This window comes from Apium graveolens, chromosome 8 (assembly GCF_009905375.1).
Source record: "Apium graveolens cultivar Ventura chromosome 8, ASM990537v1, whole genome shotgun sequence".
NCBI lineage: Eukaryota > Viridiplantae > Streptophyta > Magnoliopsida > Apiales > Apiaceae > Apium > Apium graveolens.
This window is the reverse complement of record NC_133654.1, coordinates 248,785,015-248,807,660: the sequence shown is the minus strand read 5'-3', so window position 1 is coordinate 248,807,660 and position 22,646 is coordinate 248,785,015. Positions and strand designations below refer to the sequence as shown.

Sequence of the window (22,646 nt, the reverse complement as noted above, 5' to 3'; positions counted from 1 at the left end):
ACAGTAATCAACAAAAAATGAAATCTAAGCATTGTCTCCAAGTCAACATCACAAATATACGTGACAGTGATGTATAATTAACATTACTTTACTCTATAAATGTAGTCCAAATCACAAAACTAATAACAAACAAAGGAAAAAACAAAACAGCTTTTTTAGTCCATAAAACAACTCAATTTCTCCACTCTGTATCTCTCACTTTTAAGCACAGAAAAAAGTAGCTTCTCTTTAACTGCTCATTCTTCTGATCTATATGACCAAATATACTGCAAAAATATATCCACATAGTTCTCAGACAGTTTGTAGCTGCTAAAGCTCCATTTATAGTGAACAAGAAGTTGAAATAAACAAGACCCTTGTGAGAATTATTTTTATTTAAGGTAAAGATTACATCATTATAATGTTTTTTTTGTTTTATAAAGTTAAATATTTATTTTTGCATTAATCAAGAAAATTGAATTATTGAAGTTGATGTGCGATCAAAGTTTAAAACAACCTATGTACTGATGTACTTACATGAGAGATGCATGTGTGTTTGTTTGTGTTCTTTGTTGGTCAATGTGTAGATTTTATATGTAGAATTGTTTATAGTTGTTTAACAAAGAAAACAGTAAACGTGCTATTCTTTGTCTGGACTAGTTTATGACCTAAGTTCACGCTTATGGAAAGTGTACTTGATTAGAGATGTTTTTATCATTTGTTAATTCCACTCAAATCCTATAATGCAAAACCCCATTTCTTTGAACTGTGGGCTTTGTTCATCTTTTGAGAGCTGTGTCTAGCCATGCTTGTTCCCCAATAGAATTGTGGAATTCTTTGTTTTTAGTAAATTTGTACAGTATTGTGTCTGTGTGTTTGTGGAGAGAGAGAGAGAGTCTGTGTGTGTGGAGGGAGGGAGGGAGAGAGAGAGAGAGAGAGAGAGAGAGAGAGAGAGAGAGAGAGAGAGAGAGAGAGAGAGAGAGAGAGACTACAAGGGAGGGGGGGAGAGAGGGGGAGGGGGAGACTATAATATTTTACTTTACTTTTGTTATTGCGTAGTAAATTAATCTTCTAATGGTTTAATTAATTATAACTTTGTGATGATTAATTGTTTCAGATAAAACAATGTTGCAATGATAATTAGGTGTACCTTTTTCTTTGTACTATTTGGATATTGTTATTAAAATTTAACTTGTCATTTGAAAGAAGTTATAAATACAACTAATTAGTGGGCTTCTGTCTTTTAGTTAGTATGATCTGAAAAAGAAAAGAAGAAGAAGAATAGAGGATAACAGGAAATTTTTTGTGCTGATGAGTATGAAGATGGAAGGGCATCATATGGTGGCTGTGAGATTGAATGATCCATTTGGGACTAAAAGAAAGTACACATTTATCAACAAAATTTGGCTACCGAAAATTTTGTTTCTCTGGATTATGATAATGGTATTTGCTAGTAGAGTTATATATGATAGGATGGATGCTGAAAACAAAGAGAGAAGGAAAGAAGTTCTTGTGAGCATGTGTGATCAAAGGGCAAGAATGCTGCAGGATCAATTTAATGTCAGTGTTAATCACGTTCATGCACTTGCTGTCTTGGTGGCGACTTTTCATTACTATAAAAATCCATCTGCAATTGACCAGGTTTGTGTTTACTATCACCTTCCAAGGTTTTGATTTATATTTGTCAACTTCTCTCTTACTGTGATACTGTTTATCGTACAGGAAACTTTTGCGGAATACACAGCTAGGACAGCATTTGAGAGACCACTCTTGAGTGGTGTTGCATATGCACAAAGGGTTGTGAATTCAGAAAGGGAGGAATTTGAGAAGCAACATGGATGGACAATAAGAACGATGGAGAGGGAGCCTTCACCGTTTCGGGATGAGTATGCCCCTGTCATATTTTCTCAAGAAACTGTCTCTTATATTGAATCACTTGATATGATGTCAGGAGAGGTAATTTACTCATTTGCAATAGTTACTTAAATTGCCTAATATTGTCTCGTTTTTTAGTTGAATTCCCGTACTATATATACAATATCTTGCCGTAATTAATAAATGAAAAGAGTGGTCTGGCTCAAGGTTTGCCTGTTCTCTAATATCACAGGAAGACCGCGAAAACATATTGAGGGCTAGGTCTACTGGGAAAGCAGTTCTTACAAGTCCATTTCGGTTGTTGGGTTCTCATCATCTTGGGGTTGTGTTAACTTTTCCTGTATACAAATTCAAGCTTGCTTCAAATCCTACCGTGGACCAACGTATTGATGCAACAGCAGGGTAATTCCTTTATTCATTTTTACATGGCTAACATTTAATTTATTATCGTGCCTACCTAATATATTGCTGACACTGCTGATTGTTTAATTTTGTATCCCAAGAGCAAGTCCAACAATGCTGCCTTAAAAATATAATAAATAATAGCGTCCTTGTGATTTAGGACATTATTTTGGTATATCAACTCCAACAATTTGCCTTATAATTTGTGCCTTATTATTTAAGTAATAAAATAGGGAAGAGAAAAGATGAGAGGAGAGAGCTGTGTAAAAAGAGAGGGAAATTAAATTTTTATTGGTAGAAATGATACAAGGCATGCATAGTAGTGCCTTAGAAATAGGGTTTGAAGAGGTTGTCCTAGTGATATAAGGTATCATTAGGACATTGTTAAAACAACTTTTTTCGTCGAATGCCTTAAATTTTAACTTTGGACAATAAATAAGGCACTTGTTGGACTTGCTCTAGAGTTTGCAGAAATATATATGGTTCTTGATAGAATATTACGGTGGTCAATGTGCCATTGCAAATGATGGAGTCTTGTAGATTGGATTAGTAGATAATTGCTTCTTGTTTGAGTGAATTTCAGTGTGAAAAGTTTTTGTATGGCTGATTGATGCTTATTCTAACAGATACCTTGGTGGAGCATTTGATGTTGAGTCACTAGTTGAAAATCTACTAGGTCAACTTTCTGGGAACCAAGCAATTGTTGTCAATGTATATGACATTACTAATTCTTCAGAACCGCTTATTATGTATGGACGTGAACATCAAGATTTTGATATTTCCCTTGAGCGTCTAAGCATGCTTAATTTTGGGGATCCGTTTCGGAGACACCAAATGATATGCCGGTGAGAAGATTTTACTGGTCCTGTATTATATCTCAAGTGTTATATTAGTATTCCGAGTTTGAGTTTGTTTACAATGATGAAACCATATGTAATGTTTTACCAATGGATCTTTTGTTTTCATGGGTCCTGAACAGGTATCTTCAAAAGGCTCCAACAGCGTGGACAGCAATCACAACTGCATCCTTAATCTTTGTGATTGGTTTACTTGTTGGCTATATGATATACGGTGCAGCGCTTCACATTGTTAAAGTTGAGGATGATTTTGACCAAATGCAGAAACTAAAAGTGCGAGCAGAAGCTGCTGATGTTGCCAAATCCCAGGTTGGACATTTCTCCACTTAACTTTGTCAACTCTGTAATATAAATCTTATCAGATTTTTTTGATATAATATCCTATTGCTTTTATATCCCAGTTCCTAGCTACTGTTTCACATGAAATCAGAACTCCAATGAACGGCATCCTTGGTATGTCTTATATGTTTTACTTTGTCTGTTAAAGGAAGTAAAAGGAACTTCTGAAGTTATATTACGGACTCCATTCATGTGATACATACTATTACAGGGATGCTTGCATTGCTTCTCGACACAGATTTGAGCTCAACGCAAAGGGACTATGGTCAAACAGCACAGGCATGTGGAAAGGCACTGATAACTTTGATAAATGAAGTCCTTGACAGGGCAAAAATTGAAGCTGGAAAGTTAGAGCTGGAAGTAGTCCCCTTTGACCTTCGATGCATACTAGATGACGTGCTTTCTTTATTCTCTGAAAAGTCTAGGCACAAAGGTGTTGAGGTAAGTTCTACTTACTAGTGACAAATTTAAGTTGCTCTAAATTATTTTAATCATGGCCTTTCTTTTTTTATACATCTAACATGAAAGTTCTAAGATTGTGCTTATCTGCTTTCTCGTCTTTTGATTCTTGCTGACTAATTTTCATTTTATGGTCTTAATTAATGATGGCTGGCCTTGCTGCCATATGCTATATAATCTGTTGGGGAAGTGAAGCTAGCTGTGTTTGTATCTGATAAAGTTCCTGAAATAGTCGTGGGTGATCCCGGAAGATTCCGGCAGGTGATCACAAATCTTGTGGGGAACTCGATCAAGGTTAGTGTAGTGTCACAACCTTTAATAGGCTTGTGATCCTTGTATCGATCAATAGCTTACGGTCTTCCCTCAAGTATTATGTGCTCTTAAGATGACTGTTCTGATTTCCTATGTCCATGTTTAAATATGTCCTAACTCTTAGTAAAACTACCTTGTGACAGTTCACTGAAAAAGGACATATATTTGTCCAAGTTCACCTTGCTGACCATGCACAAGTTGTACTAGGGGAAAGTTCTGGCACCACTTTCAGTAGAGGGTCCAAGGGGGCAGCTTTAGCAAGTGCTAACAGTCAGTTTAGAACTTTGAGTGGTCGTGAAGCTGCTGACGATAAGAATTGTTGGGAGACATTTAAAAAATTGGCCGCAGACGAAGAGTTTCTGTCTAGTGCATCTAACAATGTTATCGGTCCTGATGAATCATTTCAAAATGTTACATTGATAGTATCTGTCGAGGATACAGGAATAGGGATTCCGTTACGTGCACAAGAGAGGGTATTCATGCCATTTATGCAGGCAGACAGTTCAACTTCTAGAAATTATGGGGGAACTGGTATTGGATTGAGTATCAGCAAGTGCCTAGTAGAGTTGATGGGAGGTCAGATAAACTTCAGTAGTCGTCCACATATTGGAAGTACATTTTCGTTCACTGCTGTCTTTAGAAGGTGCCACAAAATTACAACCGGTGATATGAAAAAGTCTCTAGCAGGTGATCTTCCTATGGCATTTAAAGGACTAAAAGCAATTTTAGTTGATGGGAGACCAATTCGAGCTGCTATAACAAAGTATCATTTAAAAAGACTTGGAATTCTTGTGGAAATTGTCGGGGACATCAGATTAGCTGCCACATTATCTGGCAGAAACGTTTCGCAACCAGATATGATTCTGATTGAGAAGGATTCCTGGTTATCTAATAAAGATGGTGCCTTGAATCAAATGTTGTCAGAATGCAAACAAAATGGACAGAAGAACTTATCTAAGCTGATCCTTCTTGCAACTAATATAAACAGTGCTGAGTCTGACAAAGCAAAAGCAGTAGGTTTTGCAGATACTGTGATAATGAAGCCATTGAGGGCAAGCATGGTGGCAGCTTGTCTTCAGCAGGTGTTTGGAACTGGAAAGAAACCACAAGGAAAAGAAATGCTCAATGGCTCTTTCCTTCGAAGTTTGCTTTGCGGCAAGAAGATATTGGTAGTTGATGACAACAGGGTGAACCGCAGAGTTGCTGCTGGTGCATTGAAGAAGTTTGGTGCTGATGTAGAGTGTGCTGAGAGTGGTAAAGATGCACTTGCATTGCTTCAGTTTCCACACAGTTTTGATGCATGCTTTATGGATATCCAGATGCCAGAAATGGACGGGTTCGTTCTGGACGCTCTTGTTCTTTTCTTTTAAATTTATATTCTAAACCTCAAGCCATTATTAATATAGTTCTTTCGATTTTAAAATCTCAAATCAGAAATTTAAAGTGTTTATATAGTTATGATTTGGCGACTTAGCCAGGTAGCAAGTAGTGTCAATTTTTCACAATCCTTCCATGTGCAGGTTTGAGGCAACTCGCCGTATCAGGATTTTGGAGGGCAAGGCAAATAAGCAAATGAATGGTGGATATGTCATGAATAAGACTGCAAAAACCAGGGAATGGCATTTGCCCATACTAGCCATGACGGCTGATGTTATCCATGCCACACACGAAGAGTGCCTGAAATGCGGAATGGATAGTTACGTTTCAAAACCATTTGAAGAAGAAAATCTCTATCAGGCTGTCGCTAAATTCTTTGAAGATAAACCAGTATCCAATTCATAGCTGAAGCAACTATCCATATCTTTAAATAGAGCACTACTAGTAATTTTTGGAAATTATTTGCTGAGAATCAGATTCACGCTAAAGCTTCCTCTCTAAATTCAGCCAAATTTGATTGGCAGACTTCACTACTGCAGTCTGCAGGCAAGGCTCTCCTATTAGCTAATCGATCAGTTTACGTTTAACTTGATCAGCTTCTCGAGTACATGCAACCCCTACGGTTACAAGTTATAACAGAATCCATCGGTTTTTTCTTGTATGCAGAGATCATTACAATGAAGTTTGATTTTTCTAGGGCGGGGTTTAGGATGGTAAAAACAGCATGCTGACATAATATTCTTGCATAGTTCATCCACAGTGTGAAGTTTTTGGCAAGAAAGCTCAGCTGACAGCTCTATGGATCATGTAAGTAGGCCATGAATCGAGCAATCTTAATTCTATTTTGTTGTTTATCATTTCGGCCTCAATAACTCATAAAATTCAGAGTACTGCATGTCAGATGTAGCAAAAAAGAAAGCCAGCTGTTAGCTTTAGAGACTCTTTAACTAAAAAATATATGTAATGATACAAATAAAGAGTTTGCAAGTTCTTAACTCGAGAGGGAGGTCAGGAATTCAACTACGAGTTCAAGTAAAATACTAGTTTTATTTTGTTTCAAGACGGCTGCATAGTCAAGGTTATTAACCTTTTCTTTGAAGAGTTTGACGTGAGCTTAAGTTAATCCGGCTAAATATATTATGAATTATCTTCAAAAGATTTCTTAATCACAATTAAGGATTATGTATTTGTGAGTTAAGACCTCGTCTTCAAGATATTAGCTGCATACAGCTGGAAGCAACGAAGTAAACATAACGATTTCGAAAAGGTTGTTTATTATTGCGTAAAGATTGTACTTATTTTTCAAATAAAACAACAATAGCTAAGACCTAAGATGAGATAACTTGGTTTTTCAAAAATATCTTATAAAAAATATTTTTAAAAATTATTACGACCTTATATGCAAAATCTGCAATTTTACAAAATGAAATGTTATATTTATAATCTCGTATGTAATTTCGAACAATTTTTTCTCTTCTTTGCACCCTCACATTTAAATTTGACCGTATTTTATAAATATGTTTAAAAATATTATTATTATTTGCGAAAAAAATAAATATAAAAATAAGTGAGAAATACTCATCGATCATCTGCAAAAGATTCTCCTTCCAAACGACTTTAAATAATTCTCCAATTCGTTGTTCTTATCATATCATGGAGTAGCAAAAGCGAATATATCATAATCAATTTATGTCAATATATCCAAATACTTATATATGTTAAGAAGAAAAGTAAAGATATTTGTTGCAATTTAGAGATATGAATAAATTTTTGTTAACAATCTTCTCCACTATGCAATACAAGTATGGCACTTTTTAGTCATAACTTTCCCTACATACGGCGGTACAGCTGGTATTTTACTTGAAATCCTTCTTTTGCCACAGGATACTGACATATTGTTCTTTTAATTTTATAATTTAAATTAGAAAAATGTTAGACATCCCAAATTTTTTCCTAAATATCATGTATCACATGAATGATTGACAACATTTCTAATAATAATATGGAGCTCGCGCATGCGCTCAAGAATCAGAATCAGTCATGTCATTTGATAAAAAAATTTAGAAAAAAATTTGGGTTAATTAGCACCACTCTTAAAAATGGGAAAATATTAGGTATCCCTAATTTTCTTTCAAAAACAGTTTCTAAATACCTACATGTAAAGTTGGTAACTTTTTTGATAATAAAAGTTTATATACTTTTTTTATTATTAATTTATTTTTCTATCAATATGATTTTTTGCTCTATATTTATAATTAAATATTTAATTATATTTATTATAGTTCATAATAATTTTGTAATTCTAATTATAATTATAAAATTTATTAATAGAATAATTTTTTGGATATAATAATTTAATATACTTTAATTTTAACTTTATGTTTAGCACCCTATAATAATTTTCAAATAATATTTATATATAAAAAATTACTAATATTATTAAAATTGTGATATAATTTTGATAAACTAACTATGTAACATGATGTTACAGATAAACCAAACACATATTGTAGTATATTTATTATTTTTAAACGTAAACTTAGTAACCTAGTTTGATGTATCCGCAAGTGTTCCTTTAACTTGAAATATGTTAAATAAATAAAGCCGTTGTCAATATATTTTGCTTGAAAATTTTCCCATGGAACCAAACTACTATAATTTAATTAAAAAAAATAAGTATATATAATCTTATTTCTATTGATTTTATCCAATATTCTAAAAAGTTGTTAACTCAACGAGTAATTGAGTTAATACTTAAAACCCGGAGATAAATCAATTCGAATTTAGCCGATTAGTAGATTCGGAGTCTGTAGATTACTCGAATTTTGAAGATGTAATCAAGTAGATCATATTTACAAGTTTTAAAACATTTGGAGACGTAATCAAGTAAATCATATTTACAAGTTTTAAAACATTGGTTATGGATTTCAGTCATTTGACTATGGCTCGAACAAATACTCATTTTATAAATTAAAAAATCTCTATTTGTGTAAAATCCTTAGTTAAACTCTCAATATTATATATAATAAAAGAACATGATGATAATATTGATGAGATGAGGAATTGAACCTAGCCTTAAATTCACAAACACATCACATTACCACTGTTACTTAAATTTTTTATCATACACATAATATGTGTAGTAAATAGCGATAATTTATTTAATTTTAAACATGATTACTAAAATATTTGTAGAGTTAATTTTGAATAATTGAATTTGAGATATACAATTAACCATAGTACATAAACGGATCATTCTCTTATTTATTAAATAATTTTTAATTTGAAAAATATGTCTCATACATTTTTAATATATTATTTTTAATAAAAAATAAATTCTACATATAATTAATTTTTATATATGTTGAAAAGAGATACACTTATATAAATAATATATATGTACTACATATTTAGATAAATTATAATTAGCATATTTATTTATTTCGAATTCAAAATTAGAACTTGACCCGTTTTTTAAAAATACTCAAAATTTGACTAAATGACCTCCCGTAAGTACCACTTCATTACCTACGTTTAATTTAAATTACGAGTTCGACTATAAAATCTTACCAACAAAGAAAAGTTTTGTGATATTTTATGTTGGTAAAAATTAATATCTTTGAAATCTTTATAGAATCAAGTCAATTGATAATATGTATCACAAATACTAGTTTCAAAATTATAATTTTACCTATTTTGAAAAAAATACTCGAAATTTGATTACATGACCTGACCGAATATATATATATATATATATATATATATATATATATATATATATATATATAAGTTTTAACCTTTATAAAACCTCACTATATATTTTTCAATATTTAGTGTTGAAAAAAATTGTATATTTATTTTGAATTATTTGAAAAAAGGTTAAAAATATAATGCATTGTACTATTTGATTTAATCAATGTTATGCTATCTAAATAAAAATAATAATATTAGTTGATATTTTGAAAGGATTAACAAGCTCAACTAATATTTTTAAAAATTCATCAAATTGAAAATATTTAATTTTAGAAAAATAATATACAAGGTTATCAAGTTACTATAAAAAGAAATATTAGAATCAAAAATAAAAGAAACTTCAAAATTATTTGAATGATGATATTAGTAGAAATTTATCTTCACATTCATGGGGAAAAACTTTCGAACATCAATAGTTAGTCTTTATTTTTGTCACATCCATGACTGAATTGTGCTGAGTAAAAATATATATTATTTGATTGTCACCGCTACTACGTTAAATAATTGTAATTTATTTATTAGATAATTATAATTTTTGAATAATAAAAAATACATGTTATTTGAGTAATTTACTGAATAACAATTAGATATGTACATGACCAGGACATTTGACATATAAATAAACGAGACCAACATAATTTACTCGAAAATATAATAAATAATAATTTACACACACATGTAACTTTATGTTTACCAATATTAAAAAATTCAATTTTAATGATGTATTTTAGAGTTATTGATATATATACTATAAGTAAATAACAAAAATATTTTATGTTTTGAAAATAAGAATGACCAATTAAATTTAAGTTATTTTTCAATGTGTTAAAAACTAAATAGATTGTGAAATTAACTTTATATAATATAGAGGGTTAAAAGCTAAGTACACGTCCGAAATCAAATTTAGTTAAATCAACATAAAAATAACTTTTTCTTAAAAATTAAACTTATATTAATTGTAGTGAATATTATGATTGCAGGTCTTGACCACTTTAATTATGCATTACTAATCCTTTTAAATTAAGTAAGGTAATGGTTTATTTGACCAAAACTCAAAAAATTTACTATACATATATGTTAATTTTTAGTTTCTTTTTATAAACATATTAAAAATATTTGATGGATTAACTTCAATATTTTCCTTTATACGTACAGTGGATACTCTGCTTGTATTTATTTACTAAATACAAATTACACAACACAAACAAGAAAATATATATTACGATTAATAAGATATATTAAAAACGTTATGAACGTTATTAATGTTTTACTTGAAAATCATATACATTGATAAATACTGAACTTGTATTTGATATGTTTTAGACGTTACACAATATTTTTTAATAAGAAATTGATCAAGAATTTTACTAATATAATTCTATGGTGTACAAAAATCTAGAAAATATTCCGTGACTCGCACGAATTATTATACTACTTTATATATTATATATAAACATACACATAAATTATAAATAAATTACCAAATTGTCATTTAATTTGTCTGACATCACTTATTCTTACATAGAAATTGTCAAATGGAGCCTTAATGACAATATTTGGAGATGATGTAGAATTCCCCTCTAACAAAAAATACAAAAAATCACATTTTGTTATTATATTTGTCAAACCACTAAATCTCTTAAATATAATTTTCCTATCACAATTATAAATAATATTATTGTGTTGTTTATCATTTTTCCTAGATAAAATTTTATATAATTATGAATTTATCAAATTTTATCTATATTCATGCTTTCAATCATATTTGTTAATTTTTTTAGGTAAAATTTATATAATTATTACTTTATCAAATTTTATCTATATTTATGCTTTCAATCATATTTGTTGATTTTTTTAGGTAAAATTTTATATAATTATTACTTTTATCAAATTTTAGCTAATAGTCCGCTCCATATTTGTTAAAAAAAACATTGATCTGATCTTAATAAATAACAGTTCTGACAATTGAATCCGACTGTACATACAGATTACAGATCCATGTATTTACTCCCAAATGGGCCCACATTCATCTGCCAACTATATATTTCCTTCCTCTTCACACAAAATCCTGACAAAAAAGTCCCAATAAACACTACACATTCCCCTCCTAATTTTGCTCTCTTGAAATTCACAACTGTATCAAAACATGCTAAAATTAAAATATTTGCATACAAATTTACAACACAGACGTGCCCAACAGTCCAATAATTTCCCCTAATTTTGTTAATCTCGTGTACAAATTTACAACCGTCTTACAAAACATGCTGAAAATATAAAATAGGTATAAAATAAACATACATATATTCACACACATTCCTACTTGTACAGTTTAGTCTTCCCCCATCATCTTCCCTCTCTCTCCCTCTTTTATGGAAACCCTCGCCTCTACTTTCCCTCTCTACTCTCTCTCATAAAATCTCTCCCACAATCACAGCCTTTTCATCAGTTACTTCCAAAACTAAAAAATACCCTTTTCATCTCTCCCAGTTTCTTGAAACCCCATCAAATGCCCATCTCTTAAACCCCCTCACAAATCCATCTCTCCCAAAATTTAAAGAACATGAAGAGCTCTTCAATGGGCTTTTTCGCTCTCTTGTTTTTTCTCTTTTTTCTGCTCTCTCACTGTCAAGATGATGATGCTTCTGTAATGCAAGCTTTAAAACTAGCTTTAGACCCTCCTGGTTGGACTGACTCTGACCCATGTAACTGGAGCAAAGTTAAGTGTTCTCAAGACAAACGGGTCACTCGGATCCAACTCGGGTCATTGAAACTGAAAGGGTCTTTGCCTAATAATCTGAACAAGCTTGGTTCATTACAAGTGCTCGAGTTACAAAGCAATGAACTCACTGGAGATTTACCAAGCTTATCAGGGTTAAATTCACTTCAAACACTTTTATTACATGATAACAAGTTTGTATCTTTACCTCAAGATTTTTTTAATGGTATGTCTTCTTTACAAGTTGTTGATTTGGGGTATAATGCTTTCAATTCTTGGGAAATTCCTAATAGTCTTGTATCTGCTAGTACTCTTCAGAGTTTTGCAGCAACTAATGCTAGTGTTAGTGGTAAAATTCCTGAGTTTTTTAATAGTGATACATTTGCTGGTTTGACAAGATTGGAACTTGCTTTTAATAACTTGGAGGGTGGTTTGCCTGTTAATTTTTCGGGGTCTTCGTTGCAAGTGCTTTGGTTGAATGGACAGAAAAGTGAGTCTAAATTGAATGGTAGTATTGATGTTTTAAAGAATATGACACAGTTGACTCAAGTTTGGTTGCATTCGAATTCTTTCTCCGGTCCTTTGCCTGATTTTTCGGGGTTAGGACAGTTGAAAGATTTGTGCTTGAGGGATAATGGTTTCACGGGACCGGTTCCACAGACGTTGGTTGATCTTGTGTCGCTTGCGCAAGTGAATTTGACTAATAATATGTTACAGGGTCCAACACCTAAGTTTAAGTCCTCGGTTGATGTTGATATGAAAGATAATACTAATAGGTTTTGTTTGAATGCTCCGGGGGTTGGTTGTGATTTGCGTGTAAATCAATTGCTTGATGTTGCTGAAGCTAATGGTTATCCGAGTAAGTTTGCCGATAATTGGAAAGGAAATGACCCTTGTACGCCTTGGTTGGGGATTACTTGTAATAGTGGTGGGAATATTACAACTGTTAATTTCCAGAAAATGGGTCTGACAGGTTCTATTTCTCCAAAATATGCAGCTATTACTTCGTTGGAGAAGTTGATTCTTTCAAATAATTATCTTGTAGGTGTTATTCCGAATGAGCTAACAAGTTTGGTTAATCTAAATCTAATAGATGTTACGAACAATCAGCTTCATGGTCAAATTCCATCTTTTAAGACTAGCGTGATTATAAAAACTGGTGGTAATGTAAATATGGGGAAGGATACTGGCCCTGGTCCTACATCATCTACCCCTTCAGATGATGATTCACCGGGCGGTGTTCCTCGAAACGGTGGTAAAAAATCTTCAACTGGGGTTGTTGTGGGCGCTGTTGTTGGTGTTTGTGCAATTCTTGGTGTAGGGTTGGTTGTATTCTGTCTTTACAGAGCCAAGCGTAAGCGTTCAGGTAGAGTGCAGTCACCCAATACGATGGTAATTCATCCCCGGCTTTCAGGATCAGATAATGATGCTGTGAAGATCACAGTCACTGGCTCAGGTGTTGATGGTGGGGCCACAAGTGAAACTTTAAGTCTTAGAAGTAGCGGACCTAGTGACATGCATATTGTGGAAGCTGGAAACATGGTCATTTCCATTCAAGTTTTGAGAAATGTTACTAACAATTTCAGCCAAGACAACATATTAGGAAAAGGAGGTTTTGGAACTGTCTACAAAGGTGAGTTGCATGATGGGACCAAGATTGCGGTCAAGAGGATGGAGTCTGGAGTGATGAGTGAGAAGGGTTTGGATGAGTTCAAGTCTGAGATTGCTGTTCTTACCAAAGTTCGACATAGACATTTAGTTGCGCTTCTAGGATATTGCTTAGATGGAAATGAGAGGCTGCTTGTCTTTGAATACATGCCCCAAGGTACACTTAGTTCACATCTCTTTCACTGGAAGGATGAAGGTCTGAAACCTCTTGAATGGACAAAGAGGCTGATAATTGCTTTGGATGTCGCCAGAGGTGTTGAATATCTACATGGTCTGGCTCAACAAAGTTTTATACATAGGGATCTTAAACCCTCTAATATTCTCCTTGGAGATGACATGCGAGCTAAAGTTGCTGACTTTGGACTTGTTCGTCTGGCTCCAGATGGAAAAGCTTCACTAGTGACTAGATTGGCTGGAACCTTTGGATATCTTGCTCCAGAGTATGCAGGTATTCTCATCTTAGTGCTTTTTATTATGGCTTGCAATCATTTTAAGACTATTTTGCCAGTATATATGTATATCTATTTTAATGTTTATAGTAATCATCTTCAAAATTCTCCTTCAGACTTTGCTGTCACTAAAATATCACTGGACCTGATTGGTTTCAATCTTATTATTATTTTGAACGAGGTTGTCCATTCCAGATATCAAGCATTGTGAAACATTTCATAACTCTGTTTCTTTTACATTGAGAATTTTGTCCTTTGGTTACTCTTACATCCTTTCCTTGCTCTACTTTCTTGTCCATCTTGTTTTACTCTTAATTATTGATGATTTGCACCATGTAGGTCATTTTTGGTTTTAACACAAATATTAACATTGTTTCTGACAGTGACGGGTCGGGTAACTACAAAGATTGATGTATTCAGCTTCGGAGTGATTCTGATGGAGCTCATCACCGGTAGAAAAGCACTAGATGAAACCCAACAGGAGGAGAGTGTACACCTTGTCCCATGGTTCCGCAGGATGCACATCAACAAGGACACATTCCGAAAGGCCATTGATCCAACTATTGATCTTGATGAGGAATCCCTTGCCAGTGTAAGCACAATAGCAGAGTTGGCTGGCCACTGTTGTGCTAGAGAACCCCACCAAAGGCCGGACATGGGCCATGCAGTCAATGTTCTTTCATCACTCGCTGAGCTCTGGAAACCAGCAGACCCTGATCCTGACGACATATATGGAATCGATCTTGATATGACACTGCCACAGGCCGTTAAAAAATGGCAGGCTCTCGAGGGAATTAGCGGTGTTGATTCTTCTTCCACGTCTTTTATTGGTAGCGGTGACAATACCCAAACAAGCATCCCGACAAGGCCTACAGGATTTGCAGATTCATTTACTTCGGTCGATGGACGGTGAAACTGATCGAGTAATTTACGAACTAAGAAGTAGAAGTCTTAGTGATTTATTGTCAGTCAGAGGTTTGGTTTGTTCATTCTTTCTTCGTACTTCTTTTTTCCTGTGGTGTTGTTTGTCTACATTTTGCTTTTACTTTTTAGGGTGTTGCTACTTGTAGTTTGAACAATGTTTCTTTCGGTAATCTAGAGATGCAAATAGATAAAAGTTACCCCGTAAGTTCGAACTTCCTTCTATCTATTTTGTTGTTGAACTCATCTAAATCATAGATCATGGCCATTATGCCTGGACTAAGGATATTGTATGACCATGTCCTTTAGGCTCTAGCTAAGGTTTATAAAATATTTTATACCAAAACAATTTCCACATTGTCCCTGTATGTGCCAGAAGGCACTAAAATGTTCTAAATTTTTTGTGCGGGAATGGTCCATATTTTGAATCCCTAGCTATTCCATTCAGTACTCTGGCGGCATGCTCTCTGGACCTACAAGTTTTAGATGGCCCAGAACCGAAGACAGTTGTCTTTTTGTCATATTATCCGTATAATTAGTCAATTAACACCAACATCAGTGCCAAATGTTGTGGTCACATTGGCTTTACGTGTAGTTAAGTAAGTCAACCGATCAGGGCTATTGCTTCTTGTTACAAGACTCCGTCTGTTTGTCCTGGTTTCTGTGTATATACTTAATCATATCGGCATATTTATCTAACAATAATGGGGGTGGTGGACATGAATTTGTTTTTGCTTGGTAGATGAGTATGAAATGTGGTCTCCAGCCAGCTGTGTAGATGTATCCGCTATTAGTTGTTTACTGAAAGAACAAATTTTATATTATTATAAGTATAGAAGAACAGTAGGTACCCTCACCCACACGTCTACTTGTTTGTCCATCATCTCCCCATCATCAAAATATAATATAAAATTAAACTATAAAATTATCATTGCAGATTTGGTGCCGGTAATCCTGATTTCTTATATTGCTGTCTGTTTAAGTCAAGTAAACATACTGCATACCAGCTGTTAATTGATTATTAATTTATTATCCTAATATACCTTTCGTGGCAGAAGATTAGGATATGTTTCTGAATTAATGTTAGATTAAACTACAAATGTCTCATGGAAGAGTCTGTACTTTGCTTTTTCTAATTCTTGTCAGCTTGTTTATTGTTTATGTTTGATAACTACGGTATATCTTTGTACTACAAAATTTGTAGTGCATGACTGCATGTTTGTCAATATAAACATGTGATTGAACATGTGATTAGCGGTTCTATTATTCTGCAGAAGTGAACAATTATTTTAGGTCCAAGCATGTCGAGGTTGAACTACGTTTTCCTTTCTTGATACACATGGAATACATAATTCTTGTACCTCTGGAAGTTAAAGAACTGCACCGGAAACTAACATTTTTTATGAGACTAATTTTATTTATGATTTGAAGCTTATCCTACTTTTCTTGTCTTGAGATAATGGGAGACCCCTATTAACGAAATGATAAGCCATAAAGAATTGACCCATTTCAGTCTTTTAGCTATTTGTGTTCTACAGCTGAGTTTTGGCTGGATTCTTTTGGATTTTGTGACATTCGCCTTGCAGAAAATAGAAAAGCTATTTGTAGGGGTGTTCACGAATTGGTTTGGTCCGGATTGTTGTTTTTTCGAACCGAACCAGTAAGAACGGTTTTTTGAAATTCAAAACCAAACCAGACCAATTAAATGTCGAGACCAAACCAAACCAGACCATAAAATAACGGATTGGTTCGGTTCTGAACCACGGTTTGAGCTTAATCATTTACTTTGTTTCGTTTATATTAAACTTACAACCGAACAGTTATTTAAGTTAATATAATATAAAATTTATTATATATTATATATAAGTGTGTGATATATATATTTATAAATATTTAGTTTATATATGACTTTCATATACTTTAATTTAATTTAAATAATATTAAGTATATGAAGTAGAGTATAACTATGACATATTAACAATTAACCAAGTTTTTATTTAAAAAGTAATTTGATATTTTTAATATAATATACACTCACACACAAAACCATAATTTATAATCATAACTCATATATATATACTAGAATTTTTATATATTATTATATAACGGTCCGGTTTGGTTTAAACGGTTTTAATTTATTGGAAACCATAACCAAACCATTTATGTGTAAACGGTCCGGTTAACCGAAACATTAAAAACGGTTTTAGCGGTTTCGGTTTTTCTTGGTTCGAATTGACATGGTCCGGTCCGGATTCACGGTTTGACGGATTTTTTGAACACCCCTGGTATTTGTATGTATTTGTAGCTTCGGGGATTCAAAGTATTCCTATGTATCTTAATGTCGTTGTCAGCTTTTCACACCAGTCACTTGGGCAAATGTCAATCTAAGCTAATTCTAGGATGGCTATAGAATATACTCCCTCCGTTCCAACCATTTCTTTACACTTTCCTTTTTGATGTCCCATCAAATTTTTTACATTTCAAAACTTAACACAAATAGTAAATAGGTCTCATCACTTTCCCACTTTTCCCCCTTTTCAGACTACTTTTACTCCACTATCTTCTTTTTATACATTAAAAATCAATGGGTCTCGCTACTTCACTCAATTTTCTTTCTTTTTTTCACTACTTTATACATATTTCTTAACCTCCGTGCCCAAATTAAATGTAAATAATTGGCCGGGACGGAGGGAGTAATAATTAGGGGTGTACGCGATTCGGATCAGATCGATTTTTGGGTAAAAGTCGAACCAAACCGCGAAGAGCGATTTTAGAAAGTTGTCATCCGCAACCGCATTTGCGGTAATGCGGTTGCGGTTAACCGCGTCAATTGCGGTTGCGAATTTGCGGTTATTGCGGATCGGTTTGCGGTCCAACACTTATTTTAAAATAATTAATAATTTACAAAAAAATAAATTCAGAATATTAATAAATTCAAGTTTAAGTTATATAATAAATTTACATTCAAAAATAAAATACAAACTAATGCTCCATGTGGAGTAAAGATATTAAAAGCATAAAAAAAAGGGAGGCTAGAGAAAAGAAAAAAATGATAAAAAAAAAATTACATGTTGATTACATTTTCCATTTGTTTGGTTATATATCATGATTGTGAATCTTATGAACGGAGTCTTAATATTAACTTAAGATTAGTTAATAAATATGTATACTTATTAATTTATATGATATCAACTACATTTTTGAAAATATATTTTATTATAAATATATGTTGTTAGTTGCGGTTGCGGTTGGCGATTTTCAAGAATTTAAAACCACATCCAAACCATGAATGAGCGGTTTTTAAATTTTAAATTCACAAACAACCCGCGTTTCGCGATTATCCGCAATATGTGATTCGGTTGCGAGCGATTGAGCGGTTGGATGCGGTTGAACGGTTCGTTTGTACACCCCTAACAGTAATGCTATTTTGACATGTAAAAATAATTTAGGTGCTAAAACAAAAACTCCAGCTCCAATACCTGATTCTGAAACGGAACCTTACTTGACCCCTAGAGCTCTTGTTACTAGGGTTGACAGACATCCACTCGATCTCTTGTTAGAGGGTCAAAGGCATTTAGTAGATTGTGGTGCTAGAATAGGCATCCACTACTCTGGATTACGGTGCTAGACATTCGAATTTGATTATTTCGTTGATTTCATTTGATGTTTCAGATACAGGAGATGATCATGGAAAATCGGGTGTGATAGCATAATGTACTGCAGAAAGTATGTGGTACGTTAAAAAAATTAGGGACTTTATGTATTGATTTCGAAAACCTTAATTCTACATGTATTACAATGGGATTATTGTCCGACCCGCCTCTTAAGGATGTACAAACTACAATTAAAACATTATTTTTTATAAGTCGGAGAGAGCTGTCACAACATATCACCGCTATGATTCTCTACTTAGCGCACCTCAACTAGAAAGGGTTGACACAATATATCACCGTCATGATCCCCTACTTAAATGATCCCCTACTTAAATATGTGTATCTATCTGAAATTAAATCTCGAATTTTGAGATGGTAAGCCCCTAAAGTTTTGTCATGGGACGGGTAAATCCAAAGCATTGTTATGTATAAGATCTTCTCATACAAAGGTAGTACGCTCACTTTCTCATATAGGTTACTCTTCTTTGTGGCCCCTCCTTAAAAGATCAGTGCTTCACAGTTCATACTTCAGAGTTCATACAATCATTTCTCATATTCTCTAGTTTAGAACCACAAAATTCAATTCTTTTAGCCTACCTAAAATAATGTATACCATCAATCGTGATACCAGTTTCACTTGTATAAATCTTGTCATATATTTGTCACCACAGGAGAGTTGGTATCTCCGTAACTACTTTTCAAAATTATATATATTGAGAGTGTTTAAGTGCATGCATGGGACCAAACAAGTAGGCAACTAGTAGGTATATGATCATCGCCTCCAATTGGGGGATGATGTGGTTGGTATTTTATAAATTAAGGTAACACAAAATAGATAATAATTGAAGTTGCATACTGCTAGCAACTTGTAATTATTTTAGTGTCAAAGCTGATAGATTTCCCATTTTATGAAAGTGACATGAGGACAATATATATATGATGAAGTATCAAAAACTATCATGCTTGTTTTGTTGATGGTGTTCATTACTTATACTGATGTAATCATGTTTATATGGGACAATACTTTGCATACAAATGATTGATATGATTGATTGGTATACTTGAAAGATTAGGTTTGGGTGGGCGGGACTGTTTTTTTATGATTCATATATGTACATGCATTCACATACACAGCGTCCCCCTTTAATTTAAGTGTCCCTCGTCAATATCAGTCCAAAGGATTCTTAACTAATGAACAAAATTTGAATAGGACTAGTTTTTCCGAATCCGTTTTAAAAAAATTTCTGAAATAACCCAGTGCTTTTTCTGTCACGTTTATTTTCTGCGCGTATATATATATATATATATATATATATATATATTTTATTTGCAGAATATAGATGGACTCCAGACTCTAATTAAAAGGTGGACTCGATAGAACTTTATTCTCTCTATATATATATATATGTGCACGGAATCATATTTGATTATCAAGAAAATTATTTGATATACATCTTACATCTCAGTCATTGAGAATGGTTTGATGACTCAATATCACTTTATATTTGACCGAGTTTCATATACATGTGAATATGGGAGGATCTAGTAAGTCTCCCGTAAAATCAAATTTTACTTTTTTTATCATTAATTTTCTTGAAAATATATGAAAATACCTACTCAAATTTCTAATCAAAATTTGCACGGTACCCCCTATACAAACATTCAAAGATCCGCCCCTGTCTGTACGTGAATCAGTGATTTTTTATTTTCGACAAGAAAAGTTGATATAATAGTATATTGTATTGAAATAGCTATCGATACTTGCAGACCTACCATTAACAATGTCACATGGTAGTTATACACTTAACCCACCACTGAAAGAGATGAGGCATGCTCCTGTATTTTTGCTTGTTCTGGGTCCGCTCTAAGTTTTCTCTTTCGGGTCCCCCTTGTTCACATTTGCTTTCGCTTTTTCTTCGCTATGCGTCTAAGCATAAACCCATAAATGCCTCAAGTATATAAATATAGTGCCCAGTTCGCACAACCTCTTTTCAACTCCATTTATTATTACGGTTTTTGTGGTACGAGAAAATTTATAAATTTAATTTATTTAAATTAGTTACTATTCTATTTTTAATAATAATAAACCATTCCGCATGCACCTACTACACAAATTCTTATTAATAAATTTATCAGGCTCAAAATTTGTTACACCTTTCCAAATAGATAAAATTACCAATACATCGGTAATATGATTCGTATCCTCTACAAATTTATGAGGCGAGTGAGAGTAATACCAGTTTGCCAAGAAATTAAAAATTCAGAACTTTTTCATTCATTTTGATAATTGTAATTGTTACGATTGAGTATTTATTGAGCTCTCGAAATTTAAAACATTTGAATGATCAGTTCAATTTTTAGGTTGGACTTGGATGTCTGTTAATGTGTATTTTGGGCTGCACGACTATGTGCATATAAATTTAGGAAAATGTCATGCGATGACATATATGAGGAGTGGGCTGGCTATTCTTCAATAAGTAAAAATGTTTAAGCCCATGTTAATGTTGATAGCTCAACATTACCAGTTCACAAAAACGCTTATATACAAAATTAATAAGGATGAAGTTGTTTCAAAAATTGGGCAATTTATCGGAGTTCGAACGAGTCCTGTCTCGATTAATCAGAAATCGGGTCAAAAAGTGTTTTTTTAAAAATTGATCAAAAGTCAGTCGATTTCATTAAAAATCGACCAGTTCGGGTCAAAAATAGTCAGTTCGGTCAAAAGGTGAAAATTAATAAAAAAATATATATATGTTTTAAAAGAAAAATTGAAATTCAAGATAATAGTTAATATTTAGTAATTATATATTCAATTATATTGAATATCACATGAACCTAAATCCTAATCACTGATAATTGAATAAGTTTATTCAATTTAATTATTTTTATTTCTCCCGAAAATTTACTCGTCTATTAATTCATTTCACAATCTCCTGTAATTAGTTTGCTACGTAACTAATCTAACATATCATATATCTAATTTTTATACAGTGAGTTTAATTTCTAACTACTAAATAATGAATATTAATTATTTAGTATAAATTAACTATTAAAAAATATGTATAAATCACTTAAATATTAAATATGAACTAATGATATGTGGTATTATTTTTGTAAATTTTATGAAATGTTAATAAAATTTAAATAAAATTATATATTATTATTTAATTAATTAAATGATTTCCGATTAATCATTCTGATTAATTACCGATTATTAATCACTAAAAAATATTTCTATCGAATAATGCCGATTTTCAAATTTCAAAACACTGGTTGTATAATAATTTTTGAGGCTTTTGCGGGAGATCTCTTTCGGAGTTCGTATTTTTACCTTTTATAATAATAAGTGACTTTAAGGAAAAAAAATTAGATCAATGATTCAATTGCAAGTTTACATTACTTGAATGAAAGAACACTTCATCAGCTAGAACGTATCTGTATATGACACGGTACAGTAAAACCTCTATAAATTAATATAGTTGGCACCGGAAAATTCTATTAATTTAGAGAGGTATTAATTAATCGATAAATTAATAATTATTAATTTATAGAGAATTTTCGGTAGCAAACAAAATTAACTTTTGATTAAATTTTTATTCACATAAATTTAAATAAAATGAATTGTACAATTTATATTTTATACTTAATTCAATTAATTCAATGTATATGAATTTAGAAAGTCAATGTAATGTACAATATATTAGATTCAAAGTCCATGTAGTGTATAAGTTAAATTCATTGTATTTTACATAGAAAATATTCATAGAGTATAGAAGAGATTGCAAACACCATCCTTGAAAATAGTGTTGAAGATGATCTTGAAGACGATACAACATCGTTGGAGCCGGTTACACGTAAAGAAGCACTCAAGGCATCAAAAATGTTT

General features: G+C 32.5%; 2 protein-coding genes across 3 annotated transcripts; both read left to right on the top strand.

Moving 5' to 3' along the window:
• Positions 1–142: 142 nt before the first annotated feature.
• On the top strand, positions 143–6,620 carry LOC141677555 (histidine kinase CRE1-like). Of its 2 annotated transcripts, XR_012557456.1 has the most exons (12): positions 143–380; positions 1,227–1,620; positions 1,702–1,935; positions 2,087–2,256; positions 2,883–3,101; positions 3,236–3,422; positions 3,515–3,566; positions 3,664–3,893; positions 4,107–4,205; positions 4,367–5,559; positions 5,744–6,146; positions 6,267–6,620. XR_012557456.1 is itself a non-coding variant. In XM_074483547.1 (11 exons), the coding sequence occupies exons 2-11, from the start codon at positions 1,291–1,293 to the stop codon at positions 6,003–6,005; spliced, it is 2,976 nt and encodes a 991-aa protein (XP_074339648.1). In that variant the 5' UTR covers positions 143–380; positions 1,227–1,290; the 3' UTR covers positions 6,006–6,620. The 2 variants fall into 2 exon arrangements, 1 of the variants encoding a protein (XP_074339648.1); XM_074483547.1 differs by having other exon boundaries at positions 5,744–6,620.
• Positions 6,621–11,535: 4,915 nt separating this feature from the next.
• On the top strand, positions 11,536–15,315 carry LOC141677060 (receptor protein kinase TMK1-like). The gene is made up of 2 exons (XM_074482792.1): positions 11,536–14,185; positions 14,570–15,315. The coding sequence occupies exons 1-2, from the start codon at positions 11,914–11,916 to the stop codon at positions 15,097–15,099; spliced, it is 2,802 nt and encodes a 933-aa protein (XP_074338893.1). The 5' UTR covers positions 11,536–11,913; the 3' UTR covers positions 15,100–15,315.
• Positions 15,316–22,646: the final 7,331 nt, after the last annotated feature.